At 33.4% G+C, this 18852-nt stretch overlaps 3 protein-coding genes across 20 annotated transcripts; 2 read left to right on the forward strand and 1 right to left on the reverse strand.

The window, feature by feature from the left end:
* Positions 1-415: 415 nt before the first annotated feature.
* LOC112712234 (pentatricopeptide repeat-containing protein At5g08305) lies at positions 416-5991 on the reverse strand. 18 transcript variants are annotated; one of them, XM_072203587.1, is made up of 7 exons: positions 5712-5991; positions 3873-5619; positions 3485-3505; positions 3211-3342; positions 2529-2856; positions 2324-2417; positions 1385-1862 (listed from the first exon to the last, which is right to left on the reverse strand). In XM_072203587.1, the coding sequence occupies exon 2, from the start codon at positions 5578-5580 to the stop codon at positions 3961-3963; it is 1620 nt and encodes a 539-aa protein (XP_072059688.1). In that variant the 5' UTR covers positions 5581-5619; positions 5712-5991; the 3' UTR covers positions 1385-1862; positions 2324-2417; positions 2529-2856; positions 3211-3342; positions 3485-3505; positions 3873-3960. The 18 variants fall into 18 exon arrangements, with proteins under 18 accessions (XP_072059684.1, XP_072059674.1, XP_072059687.1 ...); XM_072203580.1 differs by adding an exon at positions 1976-2053 and having other exon boundaries at positions 3211-3505; XM_072203582.1 differs by adding an exon at positions 1976-2118 and having other exon boundaries at positions 3211-3505.
* On the forward strand, positions 1567-3438 carry LOC112712236 (WAT1-related protein At3g30340). Its single transcript, XM_025765067.3, has 6 exons — positions 1567-1754; positions 1954-2010; positions 2312-2428; positions 2552-2954; positions 3067-3218; positions 3300-3438. Exons 1-6 carry the CDS (start codon positions 1567-1569, stop codon positions 3418-3420), a joined length of 1038 nt encoding a protein of 345 aa, XP_025620852.1. The 3' UTR covers positions 3421-3438.
* A 9145-nt stretch (positions 5992-15136) lies between the features above and the next one.
* LOC112712237 (E3 ubiquitin ligase BIG BROTHER-related) lies at positions 15137-18603 on the forward strand. Its single transcript, XM_025765068.2, has 7 exons — positions 15137-15669; positions 16345-16696; positions 16792-16832; positions 17442-17483; positions 17575-17696; positions 17779-17887; positions 18299-18603. Exons 1-7 carry the CDS (start codon positions 15349-15351, stop codon positions 18344-18346), a joined length of 1035 nt encoding a protein of 344 aa, XP_025620853.1. The 5' UTR covers positions 15137-15348; the 3' UTR covers positions 18347-18603.
* The last annotated feature ends 249 nt before the right edge of the window (positions 18604-18852 follow it).

Here is an 18852-nt window from a genome sequence, read left to right on the forward strand (position 1 = left end):
AATGCAATTTGATTTTGATTCAATATATTAACCTAACAGTTTATAATTGATTCATATCATTGTCATCTTTTTTACTAAAGGGAGTAATAATGGCATAGGAACTATTGACAACAGTTAAAGTTAATATATTACATCATGAGTTTGAATGGAATGAGAATGAGGACAAGAGTGCAACAGAATAAAATAAAATGTAGCATAATCCATTATTATATATATTTTTACAGAAAACGGAATAAAACAAATTTTCCATTTTGATTCCAGTAAAATTAAATTAATTACTTGAAAGGAAATGGGTATTCAATTTCTATAATGAAATGACCATTCCCTGTAATTATTGCTTATTCCAATTCTCATTCTGTTCCTATGGTATTCCTTTTTCTCTTACCAAATGGGGAATTAATTAAGATATCTAATATTAGTGCTCAAAACTGTGTCAAAATCGTATTCCCAGAATATCATGTACAAGGAGATTTTACTTCATAGTAAGGCAGGAAGGCTATAATGTGATGAAACTATATATTATATACATTTCACAATTAACCATTTTTACACGTCAAGTTTTTCTTCACAAACTGGCCATAATGCGTTCCAGTTACAGAGCATCATTCAACAATCTCCTAGCTTCTTTCCCTTGCCAAGATTTGACATCTTGTTCTTGCATGTCACAAAAGATATAATCTATAACAAAAATTCAATTTTGATGCTATGTCAGGATAAATTAATTTTATACATGTATCTAATCACATAATGTCATGTCAACAAAAATAACTACTTTTTACATTAACTGCATGAATAGTATTTGAAAAAACCGATGTAATTAAACGACTGTGTAAAATGTTTTTTACTGTATCAAAATTAAATTTATAATAATAAATAAACATGTAAAAATACAAAAGAAATAAACAAAAAATAGATTCCCAGATAGCAATGAAGAAAATGGAGACAATGTCATATCATATCTGTCGCTACTTTTCTGTTGATGCTTCTAGCAAGTTAAGAGCCACTTGTAAAAAGGGTAAGGTGTTAATGGTTCTAAGATATGTACAGGTTTTTTGGGCTATGCATAAATGCATTTATATAGAAAAGAGATAATTCTGTTGTCAAATATGTGAATGATGCATATAAATCAAACGTGTTATTTAGCACTTACTCCACCTGAAGAAAATACAATTCTGGCAAGGGAAAGTGAAGAGAATAAACGATTAAAATATGGCAAATGGAATGAAAAAGTTTTAGATGGGATAAGTATGATTTGTTCCAAATTTCGTTAGGCTGAGATCAATCAATGACGATTAACGAATATCACATGGTTTTTGGTGTTGGTCCAGCAAGATCACACGTAAATTTCCACCATGAAAAATGAAATAAATAACAAACTAAATAGTGGAGTTTGAAATTTTGACTATGGAGTGTTTGATGTGATGAAGAATATATATTATGTTTGTTCCTCTCTTCTTGGAGGTTATTAACTCCCTATGGCCTATATATTGAAGAAAACCATAGCATCTTTCAAAGCTCAACAAACAATAAAGTCCTAAGTAATAAGCAAAGAAAAATATTGTTAAGATGTTGATGCATTGCAGGGGTTTGTTTAAGCCAGTTATTATCTTGATTATTGTTAACTTAGCTATGGCTATTGTAAATTTACTTATGAAGAAGGTTCTTAATGGAGGAATGGACAACATGTCCATTGTAACATATAGACAAGCAGTTTCATTTATCTTCATGGCACCTATTGCCTGCTTGTATGAAAGGTTAGAATCACTTCCATCTTTTCACTTCTTTCTGCTTATTCTTAACCCTCATCCCCTGCCTCCATGTGTCTTTGATGAATAATATACTTGCCCTCACTGGTTTTGAACCTAGCATGTATAAAAGTTAGTAACATTTTTCTTTGTTTCTACTACAGAGAATTGTATTTAAGATTAGACTTAGTTTTTCTGCTGTTTACAGGAAACACAAATTGGAGGCTCACATAATATGTCTCCTTTTCCTCAGCTCTCTTGTCGGGTATGTAGTCGAAAAAAGTTGTGTATTCATTTTGCCTCGTATACTGAAATAACAAATATCTCTCCATCAATAGACGAGATTTGGAATCCATTCAATATGACACCCCATCTAATGATGGAGAAGCATGTGTTATCTTAGTGTACAAAACAAAGTGAGTAAAAATATCATAACTCTAAGTGAAAAGAGCCAAAGATGCATGCTTCTAGTTGTCATTAACATATAAATATCCACTCAAGTTTATGATTTAATTTTTTATATCTATAAGTTTACATAATTTTAAAATTTTGTCAATGCTTTCCAGAGTAACACTCACCCAATACATATTTCTTCTTGGACTTGAATACACGTCTGCAACGTTCTCATGTGCATTCCTCAATGCTGTGCCAGTATTCACCTTCATCGTGGCACTGCCATTTGGGTAAGTCAAACAAAATGATACCAACTTAGTATATGTTAGCTAATGACGGAAAAAAGAAACATTTAAATTAGATAGTCTTTGAATTTCAAATAATTCTAACCATCTTCGAAAATATTTTTCTAGGATAGAGAAGGTAAACATCACAAGCAAGAGTGGGAAAGCCAAAATCTTAGGGACTGTTGTGTGCATTGGTGGAACTTTGGTATTGATCCTCTATAAAGGAATGCCCTTAATCAACCCCCAAGCACAACACACAGCAAACGAAGCATCAAGTGGTCCTCCAGCCAGAAAGTTAGAAAAATGGATCATAGGTTCAATATTTCTGATTACAGGGTGCCTTCTTTGGTCTTCATGGTTTATCATACAAGCAAAGATTAGCAAAAGATATCCATGTCAATACTCTAGCACAGCTATTTTGTCCCTCTTTTCTGCCATTCAATCAGCAATATTAACATTAATCATCAAGGGAAATAATGCCTCCTGGATTCTCAAAGGAAAGCTTGAAATAATGAGTGTTATATATGCTGTAAGTATACTCTTCACAACTATACATCATCTGTGATGTATCAACACTAAATCCCTGAATAAATGCACAAACTTTTGCATCAATTTTTTTTTTTTTTTAAATGTGAACGTAGGGGTTGGTGGGATCAGGCTTGTGCTATGTGGCAATGTCATGGTGTGTCAAACAAAGGGGTCCAGTTTTTACTTCAGCATTTACCCCCCTTGTACAAATATTTGTGGCAGTACTTGATTTCTCTATATTAAAGGAAGAAATTTACCTAGGAAGGTTGATTCTTTTGTGACCCTTCTATGATTTATATCCTTATACCTTCCAATCCCCTAACATATTCCTGCCTCTTATAATCAGTGTTGTAGGATCGGCCTTGGTTATTACTGGCTTGTATATTCTTCTGTGGGGGAAAAGTAACGAGAACGCACCATGTGTCAAGGATGCACAAGCAAGCCAACAAGATGTAGAATTGCAATAGCATTGGCATCATAGAAACATCAATAAATCTGAAACTACTCCAGATACTAGATGTGGCATCTAACCTTCGGGGGGTCATGAGTTCTCTGTATATATATAAAAAAAAGCAATTAGTTACAACATTTTACATGCACTGAAAGTTGATAAGTTCAAGAGTTGGAAGCAATGCAGAAGATAAACAAATTCAGATCAAGAAATGATATGTCAATTGTTCAAATTCAATATATTATAGCCAATGCATGTTTTGTTCTCAAAGACTTAGAATTGGATTGTGCATTCGAAGTATAAGGAGATTTCTAAACTAAGTTAAAATATGAAACTGAATTCTAGCTAATTCTTCGAAAACATTGGATTAATTCAACTGCTATGGCCAAAGTTAAAGAATTAGATTACTAAATGGTTAATTATAAATTAATTATAACTATCTTAATTAATAATGTATCAACAACTTACTTATTGCAGCCAACTTGGATTTCCAGGAACTGTCCCAAACCTGACACTATTCAGTATCCAGTCAAGAGAAAAGGAACTCATCTTTTGTTCATGGACCATTCAACACAATTTCTTGATCTTGGCAGCAGCCAAGTTTCATTTGATATACAACAAAATTCAGCATAGAATACGTTTCCTCTGAATTAGGATGTGTTTTATCATGAGCAATGAAACTATGAATGACTCCTGATATTTCAACAGAGCTAAACCCAGGCGACTTTTTTACTCCTCTTCTCTCCATGGCTTCTCTCATGCTTCTTGCATCATCCCAGCGCTTTTCAACTGCATAAGCATTGGATAAGCCAATGTATCTTCCATCATGATATGGTTCCAGCTCAATAAGCTTCCTGCCAACTATTTCTGCAAGATCAAAATCTCTATGGTTTATGCACCCACTAAGAAGGGCACCCAACACAGATGCTGTTGGCTGCATGGGCATTTGACAGATAAATTGGTATGCAGCGGCTAATTGACCAGCACGCGCCAGCACATCCACCATGCAAGCACAGTGCTCACTTGTAGGTGTCATGCCACATTTGCTAAGACTCTCGAAGAAGTACCATGCTTCTTTAACTAACCCACCATGGGCACACGCAGCCAACAAACACAGGTATGTGATCTCATCAGGAAGGACACCAACTACTTGCATATCCTTGAACAGTTTAAGAGATTCTTGGACAAACCCATGTGTGGCAAGACCTCCAATCATTGCATTCCAAATCAATACATCAGTTTTATTCTTTGAGACACCGTGGAATACAAGAAAAGCCTCGTCTATTGCCCCACATTTGGCATACATGTCCACTAGAGAAGTCCGCAAGACCAACGTCATTGGCAATCCATTGTCAACTACGTAATTGTGCATTATTCTCCCTTTTTCAAGAGCACCAAGGTGTGCACAAGCACACAATACACTCACCATAGTTACTTCATTGGCCTTGGGACCAACAGCCCGCATCTTTTCAAAGACAGCCAATGCTTCCCTATATTCCCCAGCCTTAACATAACCATCAATCAGAGAGCTCCATGATCGAACATCCTTCTCTGACATGGAATCAAAAACTTTGCGAGCCAGAATCATTTCTCCACACTTCGCATAGCCATCCAACATGGAATTCCATGAAACCAAATTTTTACTTTCCATACAATCAAATACCTTGTGAGCCAACATAATATTACCACAAGAAGCATACATATGTATCAAAGAATTCTGGATAAACCTATCAGACTCATGCCCAGTTTTTATAATGTGAGAATGGACTGACACTCCAGCTTCCAGGTTTAAAAGGCGTGCAGACGCCTTAATGAGAAAAGGGTATGTTAAGTAATCTGGAGCAAACCCTAGTCTCAGCATCTTCAGAAATACAGAGAAAGAACCATTTGGGTTTTTGCTATTTGAGTAGCCCCTTATGATTGTATTCCAGCAAAGAATTGATGGACTGCATAACTGGGAGAAAACCCTGTAGGAATAACCAATGTCCCCTGAATTTGATAGGGCAGAGAAGAAAATAATCTTGGATACATATGATTCATCCTGAGATAAGCCCTTAGAGACCACAATAGCATGAAGCTGCTTCAGTTCAAGCACTGATTTACATTTATCAAGGAGGCTAATTAGGGTTTGGTTTACATTTGCAATTTTACTTGGTGACAGTGACACTCCAAGCATTTGCGTATATGTATTGTAAAATCTCCTGCAGGCTTAACACTTCAGATGCATGGCAACACCAACAAAACACAGATTAAGCAGCAGAATTTAAGGTTTATAAGCAGAAATTGGAAGATTCCATTTGAACATACCTGAAGGAAAATGCAGTAGCTGAAACTCTTGCCAAAAAACATGGCATCGATGCGATTTTTTTTTTTTTTTGGTTTACGCATCGATGTGACTTTGATCTGACAGTGTGGGAGGCGCCTCCATTGATGGTGGCGAAAGAGCTTTTTCTTTTAGGGTCAGCGGAAGAGCTTCTCTTGCCCAGCCGAAAGCCTAGTTAGGAACGTGTAGCGCAGCAGAGCTCCCTGGAGAGGTCGAAGTCGGCAGCAGCAGCAAGGTAGGAGAAGGATCTGTTCGGAAGAGTATGGGTGGGTCGGGTTCAGGGGCGGTTTCTTGGCGGTTGGGTTCTTTTCTTGCTGGGCTGGGCCCATGACCAAAAACAAAAATAAATTTCATATACATGTTCAACTATATTTTGATGACCAAAAAAAAACCTTTATTTTGCAAGTTTAATGACATATTATTGCATTGTCCAACATATGATATTCTATATGATTACGAATTCATGTTATAAGAAATATTTTAGTTACTTACTACAACTTATTTTCGAAAAAAAAACTTAGTGTACAATAAAATTACAAGTTATTGGAACTAAAGATGATTTAAAACGGTAATTATTAACTAGACGCTTGCTACACATACAAGTCTTTTTGACTTATAAGTTTTATAAGTTGCTATACATTAGAGTCTTTTAATGCGTTATTCAGTTTCCAAAGCACTACACTCACCATGGATTATGAACGACTCCTCTTCCTCTTCCTCTTCTTCTTCTTCACTCACCGTGGATTATGAACGACTCCTCTTCCTCTTCCTCTTCCTCTTCCTCTTCCTCTTCCTCCATGTATTTCTTCGTTATTCTCTTTGCCTTTTCATTAATTGTTTTACTTGCGTTTATTACTGGTATTCTTGTTTCCTTTTTTTTCGATTTTCATGGTTTCTGAAATCAAGCTTTGAAATCGTTTTGAAGATAATGGAACTTCAGAAATACACCCAAACGATTACAGAAATACACCCAAACGATTATAGAAATACACCCAAACGATATTTCTTCGTTATTCTCTTTGCCTTTTCATTAGTTGTTTTACTTGCGTTTATTACTGATATTCTTGCTTCTTTTTTTTGTTTTCATGGTTTCTGAAATCAATCTTTAAAATCGTTTTGAAAATAATGGAACTTCAGAAATACACCCAAATGATTACAAAAATACACCCAAACGATATTTCTTTGTTATTCTCTTTGCCTTTTCATTAGTTGTTTTACTTGCGTTTATTACTGGTATTCTTGCTTTTTTTTTTCGATTTTCATGGTTTCTAAAATCAAGTTTTGAAATCGTTTTGAAAATAATGGAACTTCAGAAATACACCCAAACGATTACAGAAATACACCCAAACGATTACAGAAATACACCAAAAGGACACCTTATGCATAATTCAGAACTCTTTCTCTTTCTCCTCCTCATCTTCTGCTGCTTTTTCTTTTTCAAAAACGATTTCAGAGCTTGATATCAAAAAATAATAGAAATCAAGAATAACGAAAAAAAACAAAGAGAAAAGCACGTAAATGAAGAAGGAGAAAGAGAAGGCAAAAAACAAAATAAAAAGAAGAAGAAGAAGAAGAGGAGGAAGAGGAAGAAGAATGTGCAGCAAGAAGAAGAAGACGGTGCAGTGAAATTGTGCAGTAACGGTTGAAGAAGGAGAAAGAGAAAGAAAGAAACGAAAGAAAAGAAGAAGAAGAGGAAGATGAAGAAGAACGTACAGTAACATTCAAGCGCATTAATATACTAAATATTCTTTTTTAAACTCTTTAAATGGTCGAGTGGTCAGCTTACTCGACGGATTAGTCCTTACCTGTCGGGTTGAGGGATACCATTTGAATAACAAAAAAAACATGGATAACTTTTTATTTAGTGTATTAGATTTTTACTTCTTCCATTAAAAAAATAATAGAAATGTAATTATAAAGTAAACATAATTTTTTATGTTCACTATGAACATACAAATTTTGTTTTATGCAATTCATTTAGACCTTGTTGATAATTTTTTATAATAAAATATCTCAAATAATTTAGTCATATGATTTTCTAAAAAAATAATAATTATTGTAATATATTCAATTTAAATAATTTTAAATACCACTGATTCATTTAACCCTTATAAATTTTTAATTTAAGACAATTTTTTTTTAACTCCAGTGACGCTAAATTTTATAGTCCAATTTCAATTCCTACCACAAATAATACTAACTCACATAATTAAACACCTAATAACTACACTTTAAGTACTTATAAATATGTGGAGTGAACATATTTTTAAGATGTCTTTCGGCTGCACTCCCACTAAATTGCACTTTTCTCTTTATATTTCTAGTACTGTTAGTTATGCATCCTAAATCAACAATAAATTTCAATAACGCTCTTGGATAGAGTTTCATTTTTTCGTCACAAATTCTTAAGTCACTAATTTTATTATCAAAGTATGGCTAATTTTTGTAGTTATAGAGATCTAGGATATATTATATCTATTTATAGAAAAATGGTATATTTTTATGGATATAGAAATGATTTTTTTTAATTAAATTTTATAAGGAAAAGTTTAGGCAGCACTTTTTTAACAATTTGGTTATAACTTAGCCATCAAAAGAAAAATAGGTGATTTCTCACCATTGAATATAATCTCACACCATTAAAAATATTATTGATGACCAATTGATGATTACAAAATACAAAATTTGCTGACCCCTAACACTCTTCAATTTATAAGTCAAATGATCAAATTTGTTTACGATAAAAAATTTAGGGTGACTTATAATAAAAAAAAAAGTCTCATATTTATAGGTGAAAATAATTTTTTTTTCTATGTAAACTAAATTGAGGAGTTTGATTTGCATGTTTAAAAAAATTTAATATTATTTTCAAAAAAATAAAAAATAAAAACAAAAAATATGAGCCTTAAATATGTGGTATTCATACTAAAAAAACATACAAAATTTTCATATTAAGAATAGTACAACTAAATATCCTTTAAAAGTTGTCCATGTTCAGTTTTTAGAAAAGAGAAAAACTAAAAAACAAATAATTTTTTATAAAATTGAGTATTTAAATTAATTAAATAATATTATTTAAATAAAAAATTGACTAAAAACTGAAAATTTAAAGAGCAAATAGTATTTCACTTCAACTGTAATATAAAAAATAAAAATCGTCAAAGTATGTCATGTGTCATCCACTGTAATTAAAAATTAAATATTTTCTTCTAAAATTAAAAAATTCTCTCATTTTTTTTCTTTTTCTATCTCTCATTTTTTTTTCTATTTTATCTTCTTATATATCATTATCAGTGATTAATTACAAATTTGATAATCAATATGTACAATATCACATTTTTAATTACAAATAAAATTAAAATTGAAATATAGCTATATTATTATATTACTAATTTAACAACTAAAACGTATCACATTACACCTTCTCATTTAAATTGAGATTAAATATTTCGCTCTAAAATTAATAAACTCACTTCTTCCATCCTCTTATCTACTTCTCTCCCTTTATTTATTTCTCTTTATCCTTCTCATTCTATATATAACTTATAATTCATATTATTAATTTGACAAATCAAAATGTGTCATCAGATATTCTTTTATTACAATTAAAATAAAATATATCACTCTAAAATTAACAAATTCTCTATTTATTTCTTTTTTTATCTTTCTCACTCCTTATCTATTTCTCTCTACTTTTTTATTCTATAAAATTATAAAGAATACATTAAATTTATAATTAAATATAATTAAAAAATAATTTATAACATTATTCACATAAAAATTATTATTATATATATTTTTTATTTAATTTTAAATTTTACTGCTTCTCTTTTTAATATTTAGTTTTAATTTTCTTTTCTTAAATATTTATTATATATAATTTAGGAATAATACTAATGTGTGATTAATAATTAGAATTAAGATTCAATTGTTTTAAAAAATATATTTTAAATTAATTTTATAATTATCAATATAATTTTTTATACTAATATCTAATTATATTTTTATATATAGAGAATGAAAAAATATCATTTTTAAAAAACAAACATGAAAATTATTTTTTTGTTTATATAATAGACTTAAACACTTAACACCTAATTAAATATATTAAAATTTTTCAAACTTTTGATAATAAATATTAAAATAATTATTATTAGTAAAAGTTAAAGTTTTACATAAAAGACAACTAAAAAATTGGACAAAACACGCATATAAACCAAGTTGAAACAGATTTTACACAACTCTATCAAAGAGAAAAACGTTACAAGGATCTACAAGGAGAACATTTGTATGTAGTTCGAATTAGACCAAGTTGAATTACACCAATCAATAGTAATTCGAATTAGATTAATTCGAATTACATGTGCACATAGTAATTTGAATTGGAACAATTTGAATTAGGCCTGGACCAAACCATCATAGTAATTCAAATCACCCTGATTCAAATTACATACATCAACCCACACTAGTTCGAATTCGAGTGATTCGAACTAGGAACCGGTTTCAACGCCCATAGTAATTTGAAGCATACTGATTCGAATTACTATCGAACAAGCTACCCATGGTATTTCGAAATGCTCCAATTCGAATTACAATGGTTTTGCCTATAAATAGAGTTCAAAATAACCTCATTCGAACCACTATTCCAAATCCCTACCCCACCAAATTATAGAGAAAAGTCTTTCCAAACGACTCCAAGAAGGGTTGAACAGAATATTCAGCCAATGGGGGATAACCCGTACCGACTTTATCGCTTGGATGGAGTCGCCCATATAGCCGGTGTCATCAATGAGGAGGTTAGTGCGGACTTTTCCCTTTAATTTATGATTTAATGTGATTTTTTTTCATATTCTTGCCTTTTATTCATTAGAATGGTAGTCATTATTTAGCATTGTTAAATTATATAGGATTGTTATATAAGCGGTTTTCGCTAGTGATCACAAATAAATAGGATAGTATGAGAAGTAAGGACAAAATCGGATGTAACTTTTTAGAAGTAATATTTTTTTAACATGAATAGTAATCAGTAATCCAAATTTTTATATCGTAATATTGTTTTTTTTTTAAAGAAGTATGATTTAAAGATATTTGCTCAATAGAGGCATAGTTTGATGGATATACGGTGTTATTTTCGATGTTACGGCGTTGTATTATTTGGTATTGTACATTATTGAAAATGTTGTATGAATATGTTCCGAGCTGAGAGACATTCGGGTACATTCTTCGTACAGCCCCACCGATGTATTGCGAGCATGCGACGGCAGTAGGGTATGTGTCTGGATGAGAGATACGTTCCGTACTTCTGGCCGGGTTATACCATCTTGTCCGGATGAACGAGAGATGGTTTAGGCTGGATGAGCCCCTGGTTAGTGCGTTCGTGGAGCGCTGGCGTCTGGAGACGCACACGTTTCATATGCCGTTCGGGAAGTGCACCATTACACTGCAGAACGTGGCGTACCAGTTAGGACTGCCGATCGATGGACATTATGTTAGTGGTTGCCTGACAGATTTTCAGACGTACATCGAGGGTGGTCGGCCAGCTTGAGTGTGGTTTGAGGAGCTGTTGGGTGCATTACCTCATGCGAACCAAATCCAGAAGTTTGCAATGAATTGCAGCTGGTTCCAGGAGATATTTGGAGGGCTTCCTGAGGGAGCCGATGAGCCCACTATTAGGGGGTAAGCTTGGGCCTATATCATGATGCTATTAGGGACTCAGCTATTTGTCGATAAGTCCGGCAATCGCATTCACATTAGGTGGCTCCCATACGTAGATAGGCTTGAGGACATGCGTGGGTACAACTGGGGATCAACTGCTCTCTCTTGGTTATACCGTTGCATGTGCTGCGTGGCGAACAGACACGTAGTGAAGTTAGCCGGACCGTTACAGCTACTTCATTCATAGATCTTCTGACGGTTTCCTAGATTCAGACCCGTTAGATATGATACGTTTAGCTGGTCTTTGGCCTCGAGGTACTAGTATATTCAAAATGATTTTATTGTTACCATTATAAGGCATTATTTTCGTCATATACTATTATTGATTTTATTGATGCAAACGGATGAATCAACTCTCACCATCGGCATGATGAAGGCCGAGATCACATGATAATCAACACTCATGTGATCGCTCGAAATTGACGTCGTCAGACACATATATGGTCCGTTGTACCGTTTTACCTCCCAAATACCATTGTGCTAGCGGAGACTAATCCTAATCAACCATGTGCACCCCGTTCCCGAATTCAGTACACTTCCCAAGATACTTGCGATAATCGGACTCCACCACTTTGTAATGTACCCCACGTCGGATGCTATACGTCTTCATGCTTAACACAACCTCCTCTTTATCCTGAAATTGCTGACCAACCTGAAACTCTATAAAACTTCCGGTACCCTGGGTAACCCTGGCACCAAATCTAATGGGTTCCCCAGGAACCCTCTCCTATCTCATGGCATCCAAGTCCAAAGATGAAAAATGCGGAGGGTACTGCTGAGTCCCAGAGCTAGAACCACTGTCAACCCCAGCTGGATTACTCGCTGCAATGTCATCACCACTATCATCAGCACTGATGTCCGGCTCCACATCATCATTGTCATCATCATCCGTCAATGCATCATCCATACCAGTCGGTGCTCCACACTGTAAGAGAATTGACTCCCTATCAACGATACCAACCTCTCCGCCACCACTGCGGGTGAGATCAACAGCGAACGACAAGCTCGTCCCGAGGTGCAATCATAGGCACGGATGAAGATATACCAACAGGTCTCGAACTAGAACCAGCTACCGTACCTGGTGTTTGGGTATTCCGGTTCGAACCTCCTGCACTAGAGATCATATCAACCAGCTTTGCCAACAGCTCAGATGTCCTGACCTCGAGAAACTACTGACGACAATGGAACAGAACCTCTAAATCCTCGTCACTCACTTTGACGAAAGAGTCGTACTTCACACCATCTCGCAGCACTGAGATCGGAATGCGATAGAATAACTTCTCCACTCGTTTCACGCCTTGTAGCCCAAGTTTCTGTATTATAGAATTCAGGAAGTCATCGAAGCTCATCGTGGGTCTCACAAAAATACTGAGGGGATCCTTATCAGTGAACTTCACACCAGAGCGTGTTTTTTTTTAATGGATCCTCTATAATGCACCAACACTAAAAAAACTCTCCTCGCTAGCCATTGTGTTCCACTCTATTGAGAGAAATTCACGTTCATACCATACTTATACACGTTTGGGGCTTCATAATTCGAACAGCCAATTTCAAATTACATACATATCATTCGAATCAGTTAGATTCGAACTACATAATGAATAGCTCTCTTTATAATTCGAATCAGTGTGATTCGGACTACTCTATGCACAATTCGAATTAGCTCGGTTTGAACTACGTAAAACATCGTCCATGCATAATTCAAATTGATTAAATTCAAATTACTACTGATTTAAGAGTTCGAAACTGTTTGATTCGAATTACATATAAACATACTTTTGGGTGATCCATATTACGTTTTTCCATTTGGTCAAATCCTATAATTTATCCTTCTATTTGGTTTAATTGCGTGTTTTGCCCCAATAAATTTATTATTTAATTTTTTTATTTATAAAGATTCTGATCTTATGATTTTTTATAAAAATAATTTAATTTTATATTTTTTGTTTTAATTTATAATATCAAAATAAAGCTAACTTAATTTTAAGAGTTATATTCTCTTAATATTACGGACAAAAAAACTAAATGTTAATATTGCCTAGGAGTGTGTGTACATCAGGATGATGATCCATAGATTCACTCGTGTTGGCAGTAGTACATTCGATTTCTTTTTTGTAATGGTGTTGTGCGGAAATTGTATTCAGGAATTTGTATTGTTCACTTTTTTATAAAAAAAAATATCAGAGATTGAATTTACCAATTTGTGTAGTGGTCGAAAAAGAATTTGCTCCTATTAAAATCGAACCTTTTAATTTTATATCTTTTTTGTCCCTCAACAAATTTGATTATCTAATTTATTTAATAATAATTTAAAAAAATTAACTCTATATTAAAAATTACCAGTAATTCCAATAACGACATATAACATAATATTTCCATTCATATAAGAAAAATTAGTCCACCATGCAAAAAAAAAAAAAAAGAAAGACAAGTGCCATTATCTAATTTTAATATTAGGCTAACAATAATATTTTTTAGTATTATTAGAACTTGATGTATTTTATTATGATGTGAAGTCATATATCAACAAATCAGTCAAATTTTGAATATTACAAATTTGACTCGTACATTTATAGTATTAGATTTTTTATTTTTTTAAATATACATTTCACTTTTAAAATGGTGTTCTATTAAATTTTAACACAAATTTGACTCTTATATTTTACTAAATTTTAAGATTTCTATCTTCATAAAATTTGAGAGTTAAATTTTTTCAATAATTTTGCTATCCCTCAAATCTGATTATCAGATTTGTTAATTAAAATTTAATAATTGTGAAGTATATTTTTTTTTTCTGAAACTTGACAAAAATTTTACAAATATTTATAAATTTTATTTTGTTTTAATTTTATTTAAAAAAATTTTATTTGTATCAAATATATTATTAATAGCTAAATTTTAAAAAAATATTAGGACCAATCCGACAATAATACATGACAATTATGTTTAATTTGCTTATGTTGAAAATTATTTTTTTGTGAAATTATTATTGAATTGGTCATAAATATTTAAAAAAAATAACCGTGAGAGATATATTTAATGCAAATCGAAAATATTAAAAATAAAATTAATATAAAATAAAATTTAGATATATTTTTAAAATTTATAATAAATTTTAAAGGTAAAAAATATATTTGATCTAATTTTTAAAAAATTAACATCTATAATTATTTTCAAATTTTAGGTTCAGCATCTAAACAAAGAATATTTTTAAAATAAATTATTGTATCTTATCTTTCTAAAAAAGATATTAATTATTACGAACCTGACAACAATTTTTTTATCTTATATATTGTGCATGTTTGAGCGCCATTATTTTGTTAAAAAAAGATCTTTTTTTATTTTTTAACGTGTTTGGCAAATTTCTAGTAGTAAAAGTAAAAGCACTAGTAAAATAAAAAAAAAGATCTTTTTTGAGAAGCTGTAATTTACATATTTTTTTAAAAGTTTTTTTTTCCTTAAAAAAAGATATTTTTCATGTAATAAATAAACAAAAAAGTACTTTTATATTGTTATATCCAAACATAATTGATAGATAAAAAGACCTTTTTACATGAGATATCCAAACATAAAATTACTTTTACTTCTCTATAAAATCTTTAACTCGAAAAAAATCTTTTCTTAGAAGCTCACCCAAACAAGCCCATCGTATCTTATCTTTTTTAATAATTAGTGTAGACCGTTAATGACAATTATGAAAATGGACTAATTTCAAATTTGATTGAAGGAAAATTAAAAATATTTTTTTAGGGAGAAAAAAAATAGATATTTAAACCTTAAATAATAACTAAGAAAGAGAGTATATATTCTGTGTGATACTTGGATTCGTTCATCTTTTCTTCTCCGTATTCACCTTTTCGTGTTTGTGTTGAGTCTGCGACTCTCTCTTCTTTGTTTCTCGCTCCGATGGAGAACGACACCGCCGCCACCAACACCAACGGCAGCGCCACCGCCACCGCCAAACTCGCAATTGCCGGTGGGAAATCAAACAGCCACAGCGAGGAAGAGGACCGCTCCAATTTCAACAACGGCGTGGAGGAGCACATGGCGGAGCAAGTGGATGAAGAAGAAGAGGAAGAAGCAGAAGCAGAAGAAGACGGTGACGGTGGCGAAGGCGGTGAAGGGGAACAAACTGGATCTGCTTCTCGGCAACCTTCGAGAACCCCTTTCACCAATCTCAGCCAGGTCGATGCTGACCTTGCCCTTGCACGAACCCTTCAGGAACAGGTTCTCCTCCTTCTCTTATCTTTGATTCGTTTTCTCGTTTTTGATCCTTCATCTTTGGTGGTGCCATTTGGTTGTGGTTGGGTGGGGAGAAATCTGGGTATGGAAAACGCAATGAAGTGAGTTTGTAAGGTTTTAACACTAATTTTTGTTCTTTTGACTCGATTCACATTAAAGTAACTACGATGAATTTCAGATAATTGAAGTTGTTTTCTGAATTAGAATGCCTTAAACAGTTTAAACCCCAATATCCCTGAACTAGAACTAGTATTGCTTTCCACAACTGTATGTGTATTAACAGGTAGTAGATCATGAACATGCAGAACACTAAGCCTCTATATCTTTGATAAGGATTTTTTTTATTTATTCTCAATTGAAATTATAGGCTTCATAGTTCATACTGTGTCATGAATATCCTTGATTCAAGTCCCACATTGATAACATGTTGGAATGTTATAGGAAGATAGTCGGAGAAAAAGATATTACATATTTATATTGAGATGCACTAGTTTGTTTTAGAAACCTCGCGAGGGTTCAACTGAACTACAAAGTGTAGTGTATATATGTAAAGTATTAACACAATATTATCAGCATTATCCTGTGGCAGTCATGGTTCACAAATGCTCTTGATTTTATTTTCCTCTGGTTAATATGTTGTTGGATTTAATTATTTAACAGGAAAGGGCATACATGATGCTTAGAATGAATAATGAAGGAAGTGACTATGGAAGTTGGGAAGCTGGGAGTTATTTGCATGATGATGGAGATGATTTTGATGATCTGCATGATGGAACTGATCTGGATGAAGACGATGAGGACGACAATGATGATGATGATGACAAGGAGGATTATGAGAATGAAGATGCATTTGATGTCCATGCTCATGATGATGCTGGAGAACATGATAATCCTAGCATTGAATTTGATCCAGATGTATTTTCAAGTGATGAAGCCTATGCAAGGGCATTACAAGAGGCTGAAGAGAGGGAAATGGCAGCTAGACTCCTGGCACTTGCTGGGATAAATGACCGTAAGTTTCTAGGCTTCAAATGGAAAATCTGTTGAGATTACATTATTTTTAAATCATTTAGTTGTTAAAACTGCTAATTTCAATTTCAATTACAGGCGAGGCTGGGGAAGCAGAGGATCATGGTGCTAATTCTCAGGTAAACGCCTTTGCTTTGTTTATGTGCCTTTTAGCATACTCATGATTTAATCTTTGTGTGCGGGAACTTGGACATACTCAGGACAACGTACAAAACATTTAAAAGTTGCGAAACCTCAGTACCACATAATCAAGGGAATGTCTTCCATTAAAAATGGGGTACCCCATTTGGTGGGCTTAGCCTTATATGGAATATATTAATCCAGTAGGCTCATTCCGAATGCATGTTTTCAAGTACAGATTTTAACTTTTTAGTCCAAATTCTTTCCACATTTAGATAGATTAGCTTGACTTGTACTTTCTCTTACGAACACATTAGCTGTTAATCTTCCCATATATAACTTAATATTAAAACCTTGGAGATAGAAATTGACTGTCGTTTCCTTCGTTTTGGATATTTGAGAATGAAGTGATGTTATAAAATAATTGAAAATGGAAGTTTGATGACAAACTAATATCTTTGTATCAACAATATAACTAATTCCTTCCATTTCAAGTCAAAATTGCTATTCTTGATTGTTGATTGATCAAACTGGATTTATTTTCTCACCTCTTATATAGTAACATATAATCATGCAACTTATGTACGATTGAATATATGGACCTGCAGGATGCATGGGAAGATGTTGATCCAGATGAACTTTCATATGAGGTGGCTTTCTATATACCGAAATTGTGTAATGCCTACTATCCTCTGTATCCCCTTTGATGCCATTTTCTAAGACTAGCTTCAATTATTTTAGGAATTACTGGCATTGGGTGAAGTAGTTGGAACTGAGAGCAGAGGTCTTTCAACTGATACTCTTGCCGGTCTGCCATCAATCAAGTTCAAGACTGGGAGCGATCAACATGGAAGCAATGATTCGTATGTGCAAATCCTGTTGTTTTTTTAACATGAGCTGTAATCAAGATATGCTGAGGCACCTGATTCTGTTGCCCTGTTTCAGGTGTGTCATCTGTCGGATGGACTATGAGGACGACGAGTCCTTGACAGTTCTTTCCTGCAAACATCTGTACCATCCTGAGTGCATCAATAATTGGTTGAAAATAAACAAGGTATTGTTATTCTTCTCTCCTCATGATGTATATTCTTCTTTATATCTAGTCTGAAAGCATGCATTTAGGGTAACATGATGGAATCAAATTTAAATATGGGCTTTATGTAAATAAAACAAAGAAAAAAGATGGATTTCTTTCAGGTATGAGACCACTTCTATTTTAGTCGAGTTGAAGCATGGAAGGTATTATGAGTCAAAAATAGAGCAAATAAGTGAATTCAATGTAGTCCTTTAGCCATGTAGTTCTTCAACCCAATAGGCTAGTCTTTTGATTGGGATCCTCTTTGCTGAAGTTTCATTATAAATCTAACAGCACCATATATTAACATTAAGTTTAATTACCCTGTCCTTTTCATGATACTGTGTGTAAATTGTAATGAAGCTTTTGTTAACGTGTCTTTGTCCGCAGGTTTGCCCTGTTTGCAGTACTGAGGTATCTGCTTCCGGGAGCAGCTAGTAGGGGATTTAATAGCTGTCCTTCAAAATGAAGAAAAACTGTGCAAGTTGAGGGCTATTATCCTTTATATTAGTACATGCCATATTGGGGAGAATAGTTTGTGGTTATCCCTCTTCTCTGCTCTGGGTTTTAATTGTAAACTTTTGGAATCAGCTCTCAGATTGTCTTTAAATGGAATGACTGGCGTTTTAGCAGAGCCCATTTTAATTTTCCCTTTTTGTTTTCCACTCTACAGGATAAAGTGGCTAGTTACTCTCTCTCTCTCTCTCTCTCTCTCTCTCTCTCTCTCTCTCTCTCTCTCTCTCTCTCTCTCTCTCTCTCTCTCTCTGTATTTAACTATTGTTTTAGTACTCCCTACCAAGAATTCAATATGTCGCAGTCTTTACGTTGTTGTTTACTTTGGAGTTTGGACCAAGGGATACGTCATCTTCTTCTGAGAAGCTACGTGCAGCCGGTTGGTTACGTAGCATTGTCGGGAGATAAATGTGGTACGGTTTTATCTGAGG

The sequence above is a fragment of the Arachis hypogaea genome, chromosome 9 (assembly GCF_003086295.3).
Source record: "Arachis hypogaea cultivar Tifrunner chromosome 9, arahy.Tifrunner.gnm2.J5K5, whole genome shotgun sequence".
NCBI classification, from domain to species: domain Eukaryota; kingdom Viridiplantae; phylum Streptophyta; class Magnoliopsida; order Fabales; family Fabaceae; genus Arachis; species Arachis hypogaea.

Bases quoted from the DNA above. Each gene is read 5' to 3' on its own strand.
- LOC112712236 (XM_025765067.3), top strand. From the start codon at position 1,567: ATGTTGATGCATTGCAGGGGTTTGTTTAAGCCAGTTATTATCTTGATT. The intron at 2,955-3,066 runs GTAAGTATACTC...ATGTGAACGTAG, and splicing joins TAATGAGTGTTATATATGCT to GGGTTGGTGGGATCAGGCTT. The intron at 3,219-3,299 runs GTTGATTCTTTT...TCTTATAATCAG, and splicing joins GAAGAAATTTACCTAGGAAG to TGTTGTAGGATCGGCCTTGG.
- LOC112712237 (XM_025765068.2), top strand. From the start codon at position 15,349: ATGGAGAACGACACCGCCGCCACCAACACCAACGGCAGCGCCACCGCC. The intron at 16,697-16,791 runs GTAAGTTTCTAG...TTTCAATTACAG, and splicing joins ACTTGCTGGGATAAATGACC to GCGAGGCTGGGGAAGCAGAG. The intron at 16,833-17,441 runs GTAAACGCCTTT...ATGGACCTGCAG, and splicing joins ATCATGGTGCTAATTCTCAG to GATGCATGGGAAGATGTTGA.
- LOC112712234 (XM_072203574.1), bottom strand. From the start codon at position 5,758: ATGCCATGTTTTTTGGCAAGAGTTTCAGCTACTGCATTTTCCTTCAG. The intron at 5,606-5,711 runs GTATGTTCAAAT...TTAAGCCTGCAG, and splicing joins GCTACTGCATTTTCCTTCAG to GAGATTTTACAATACATATA.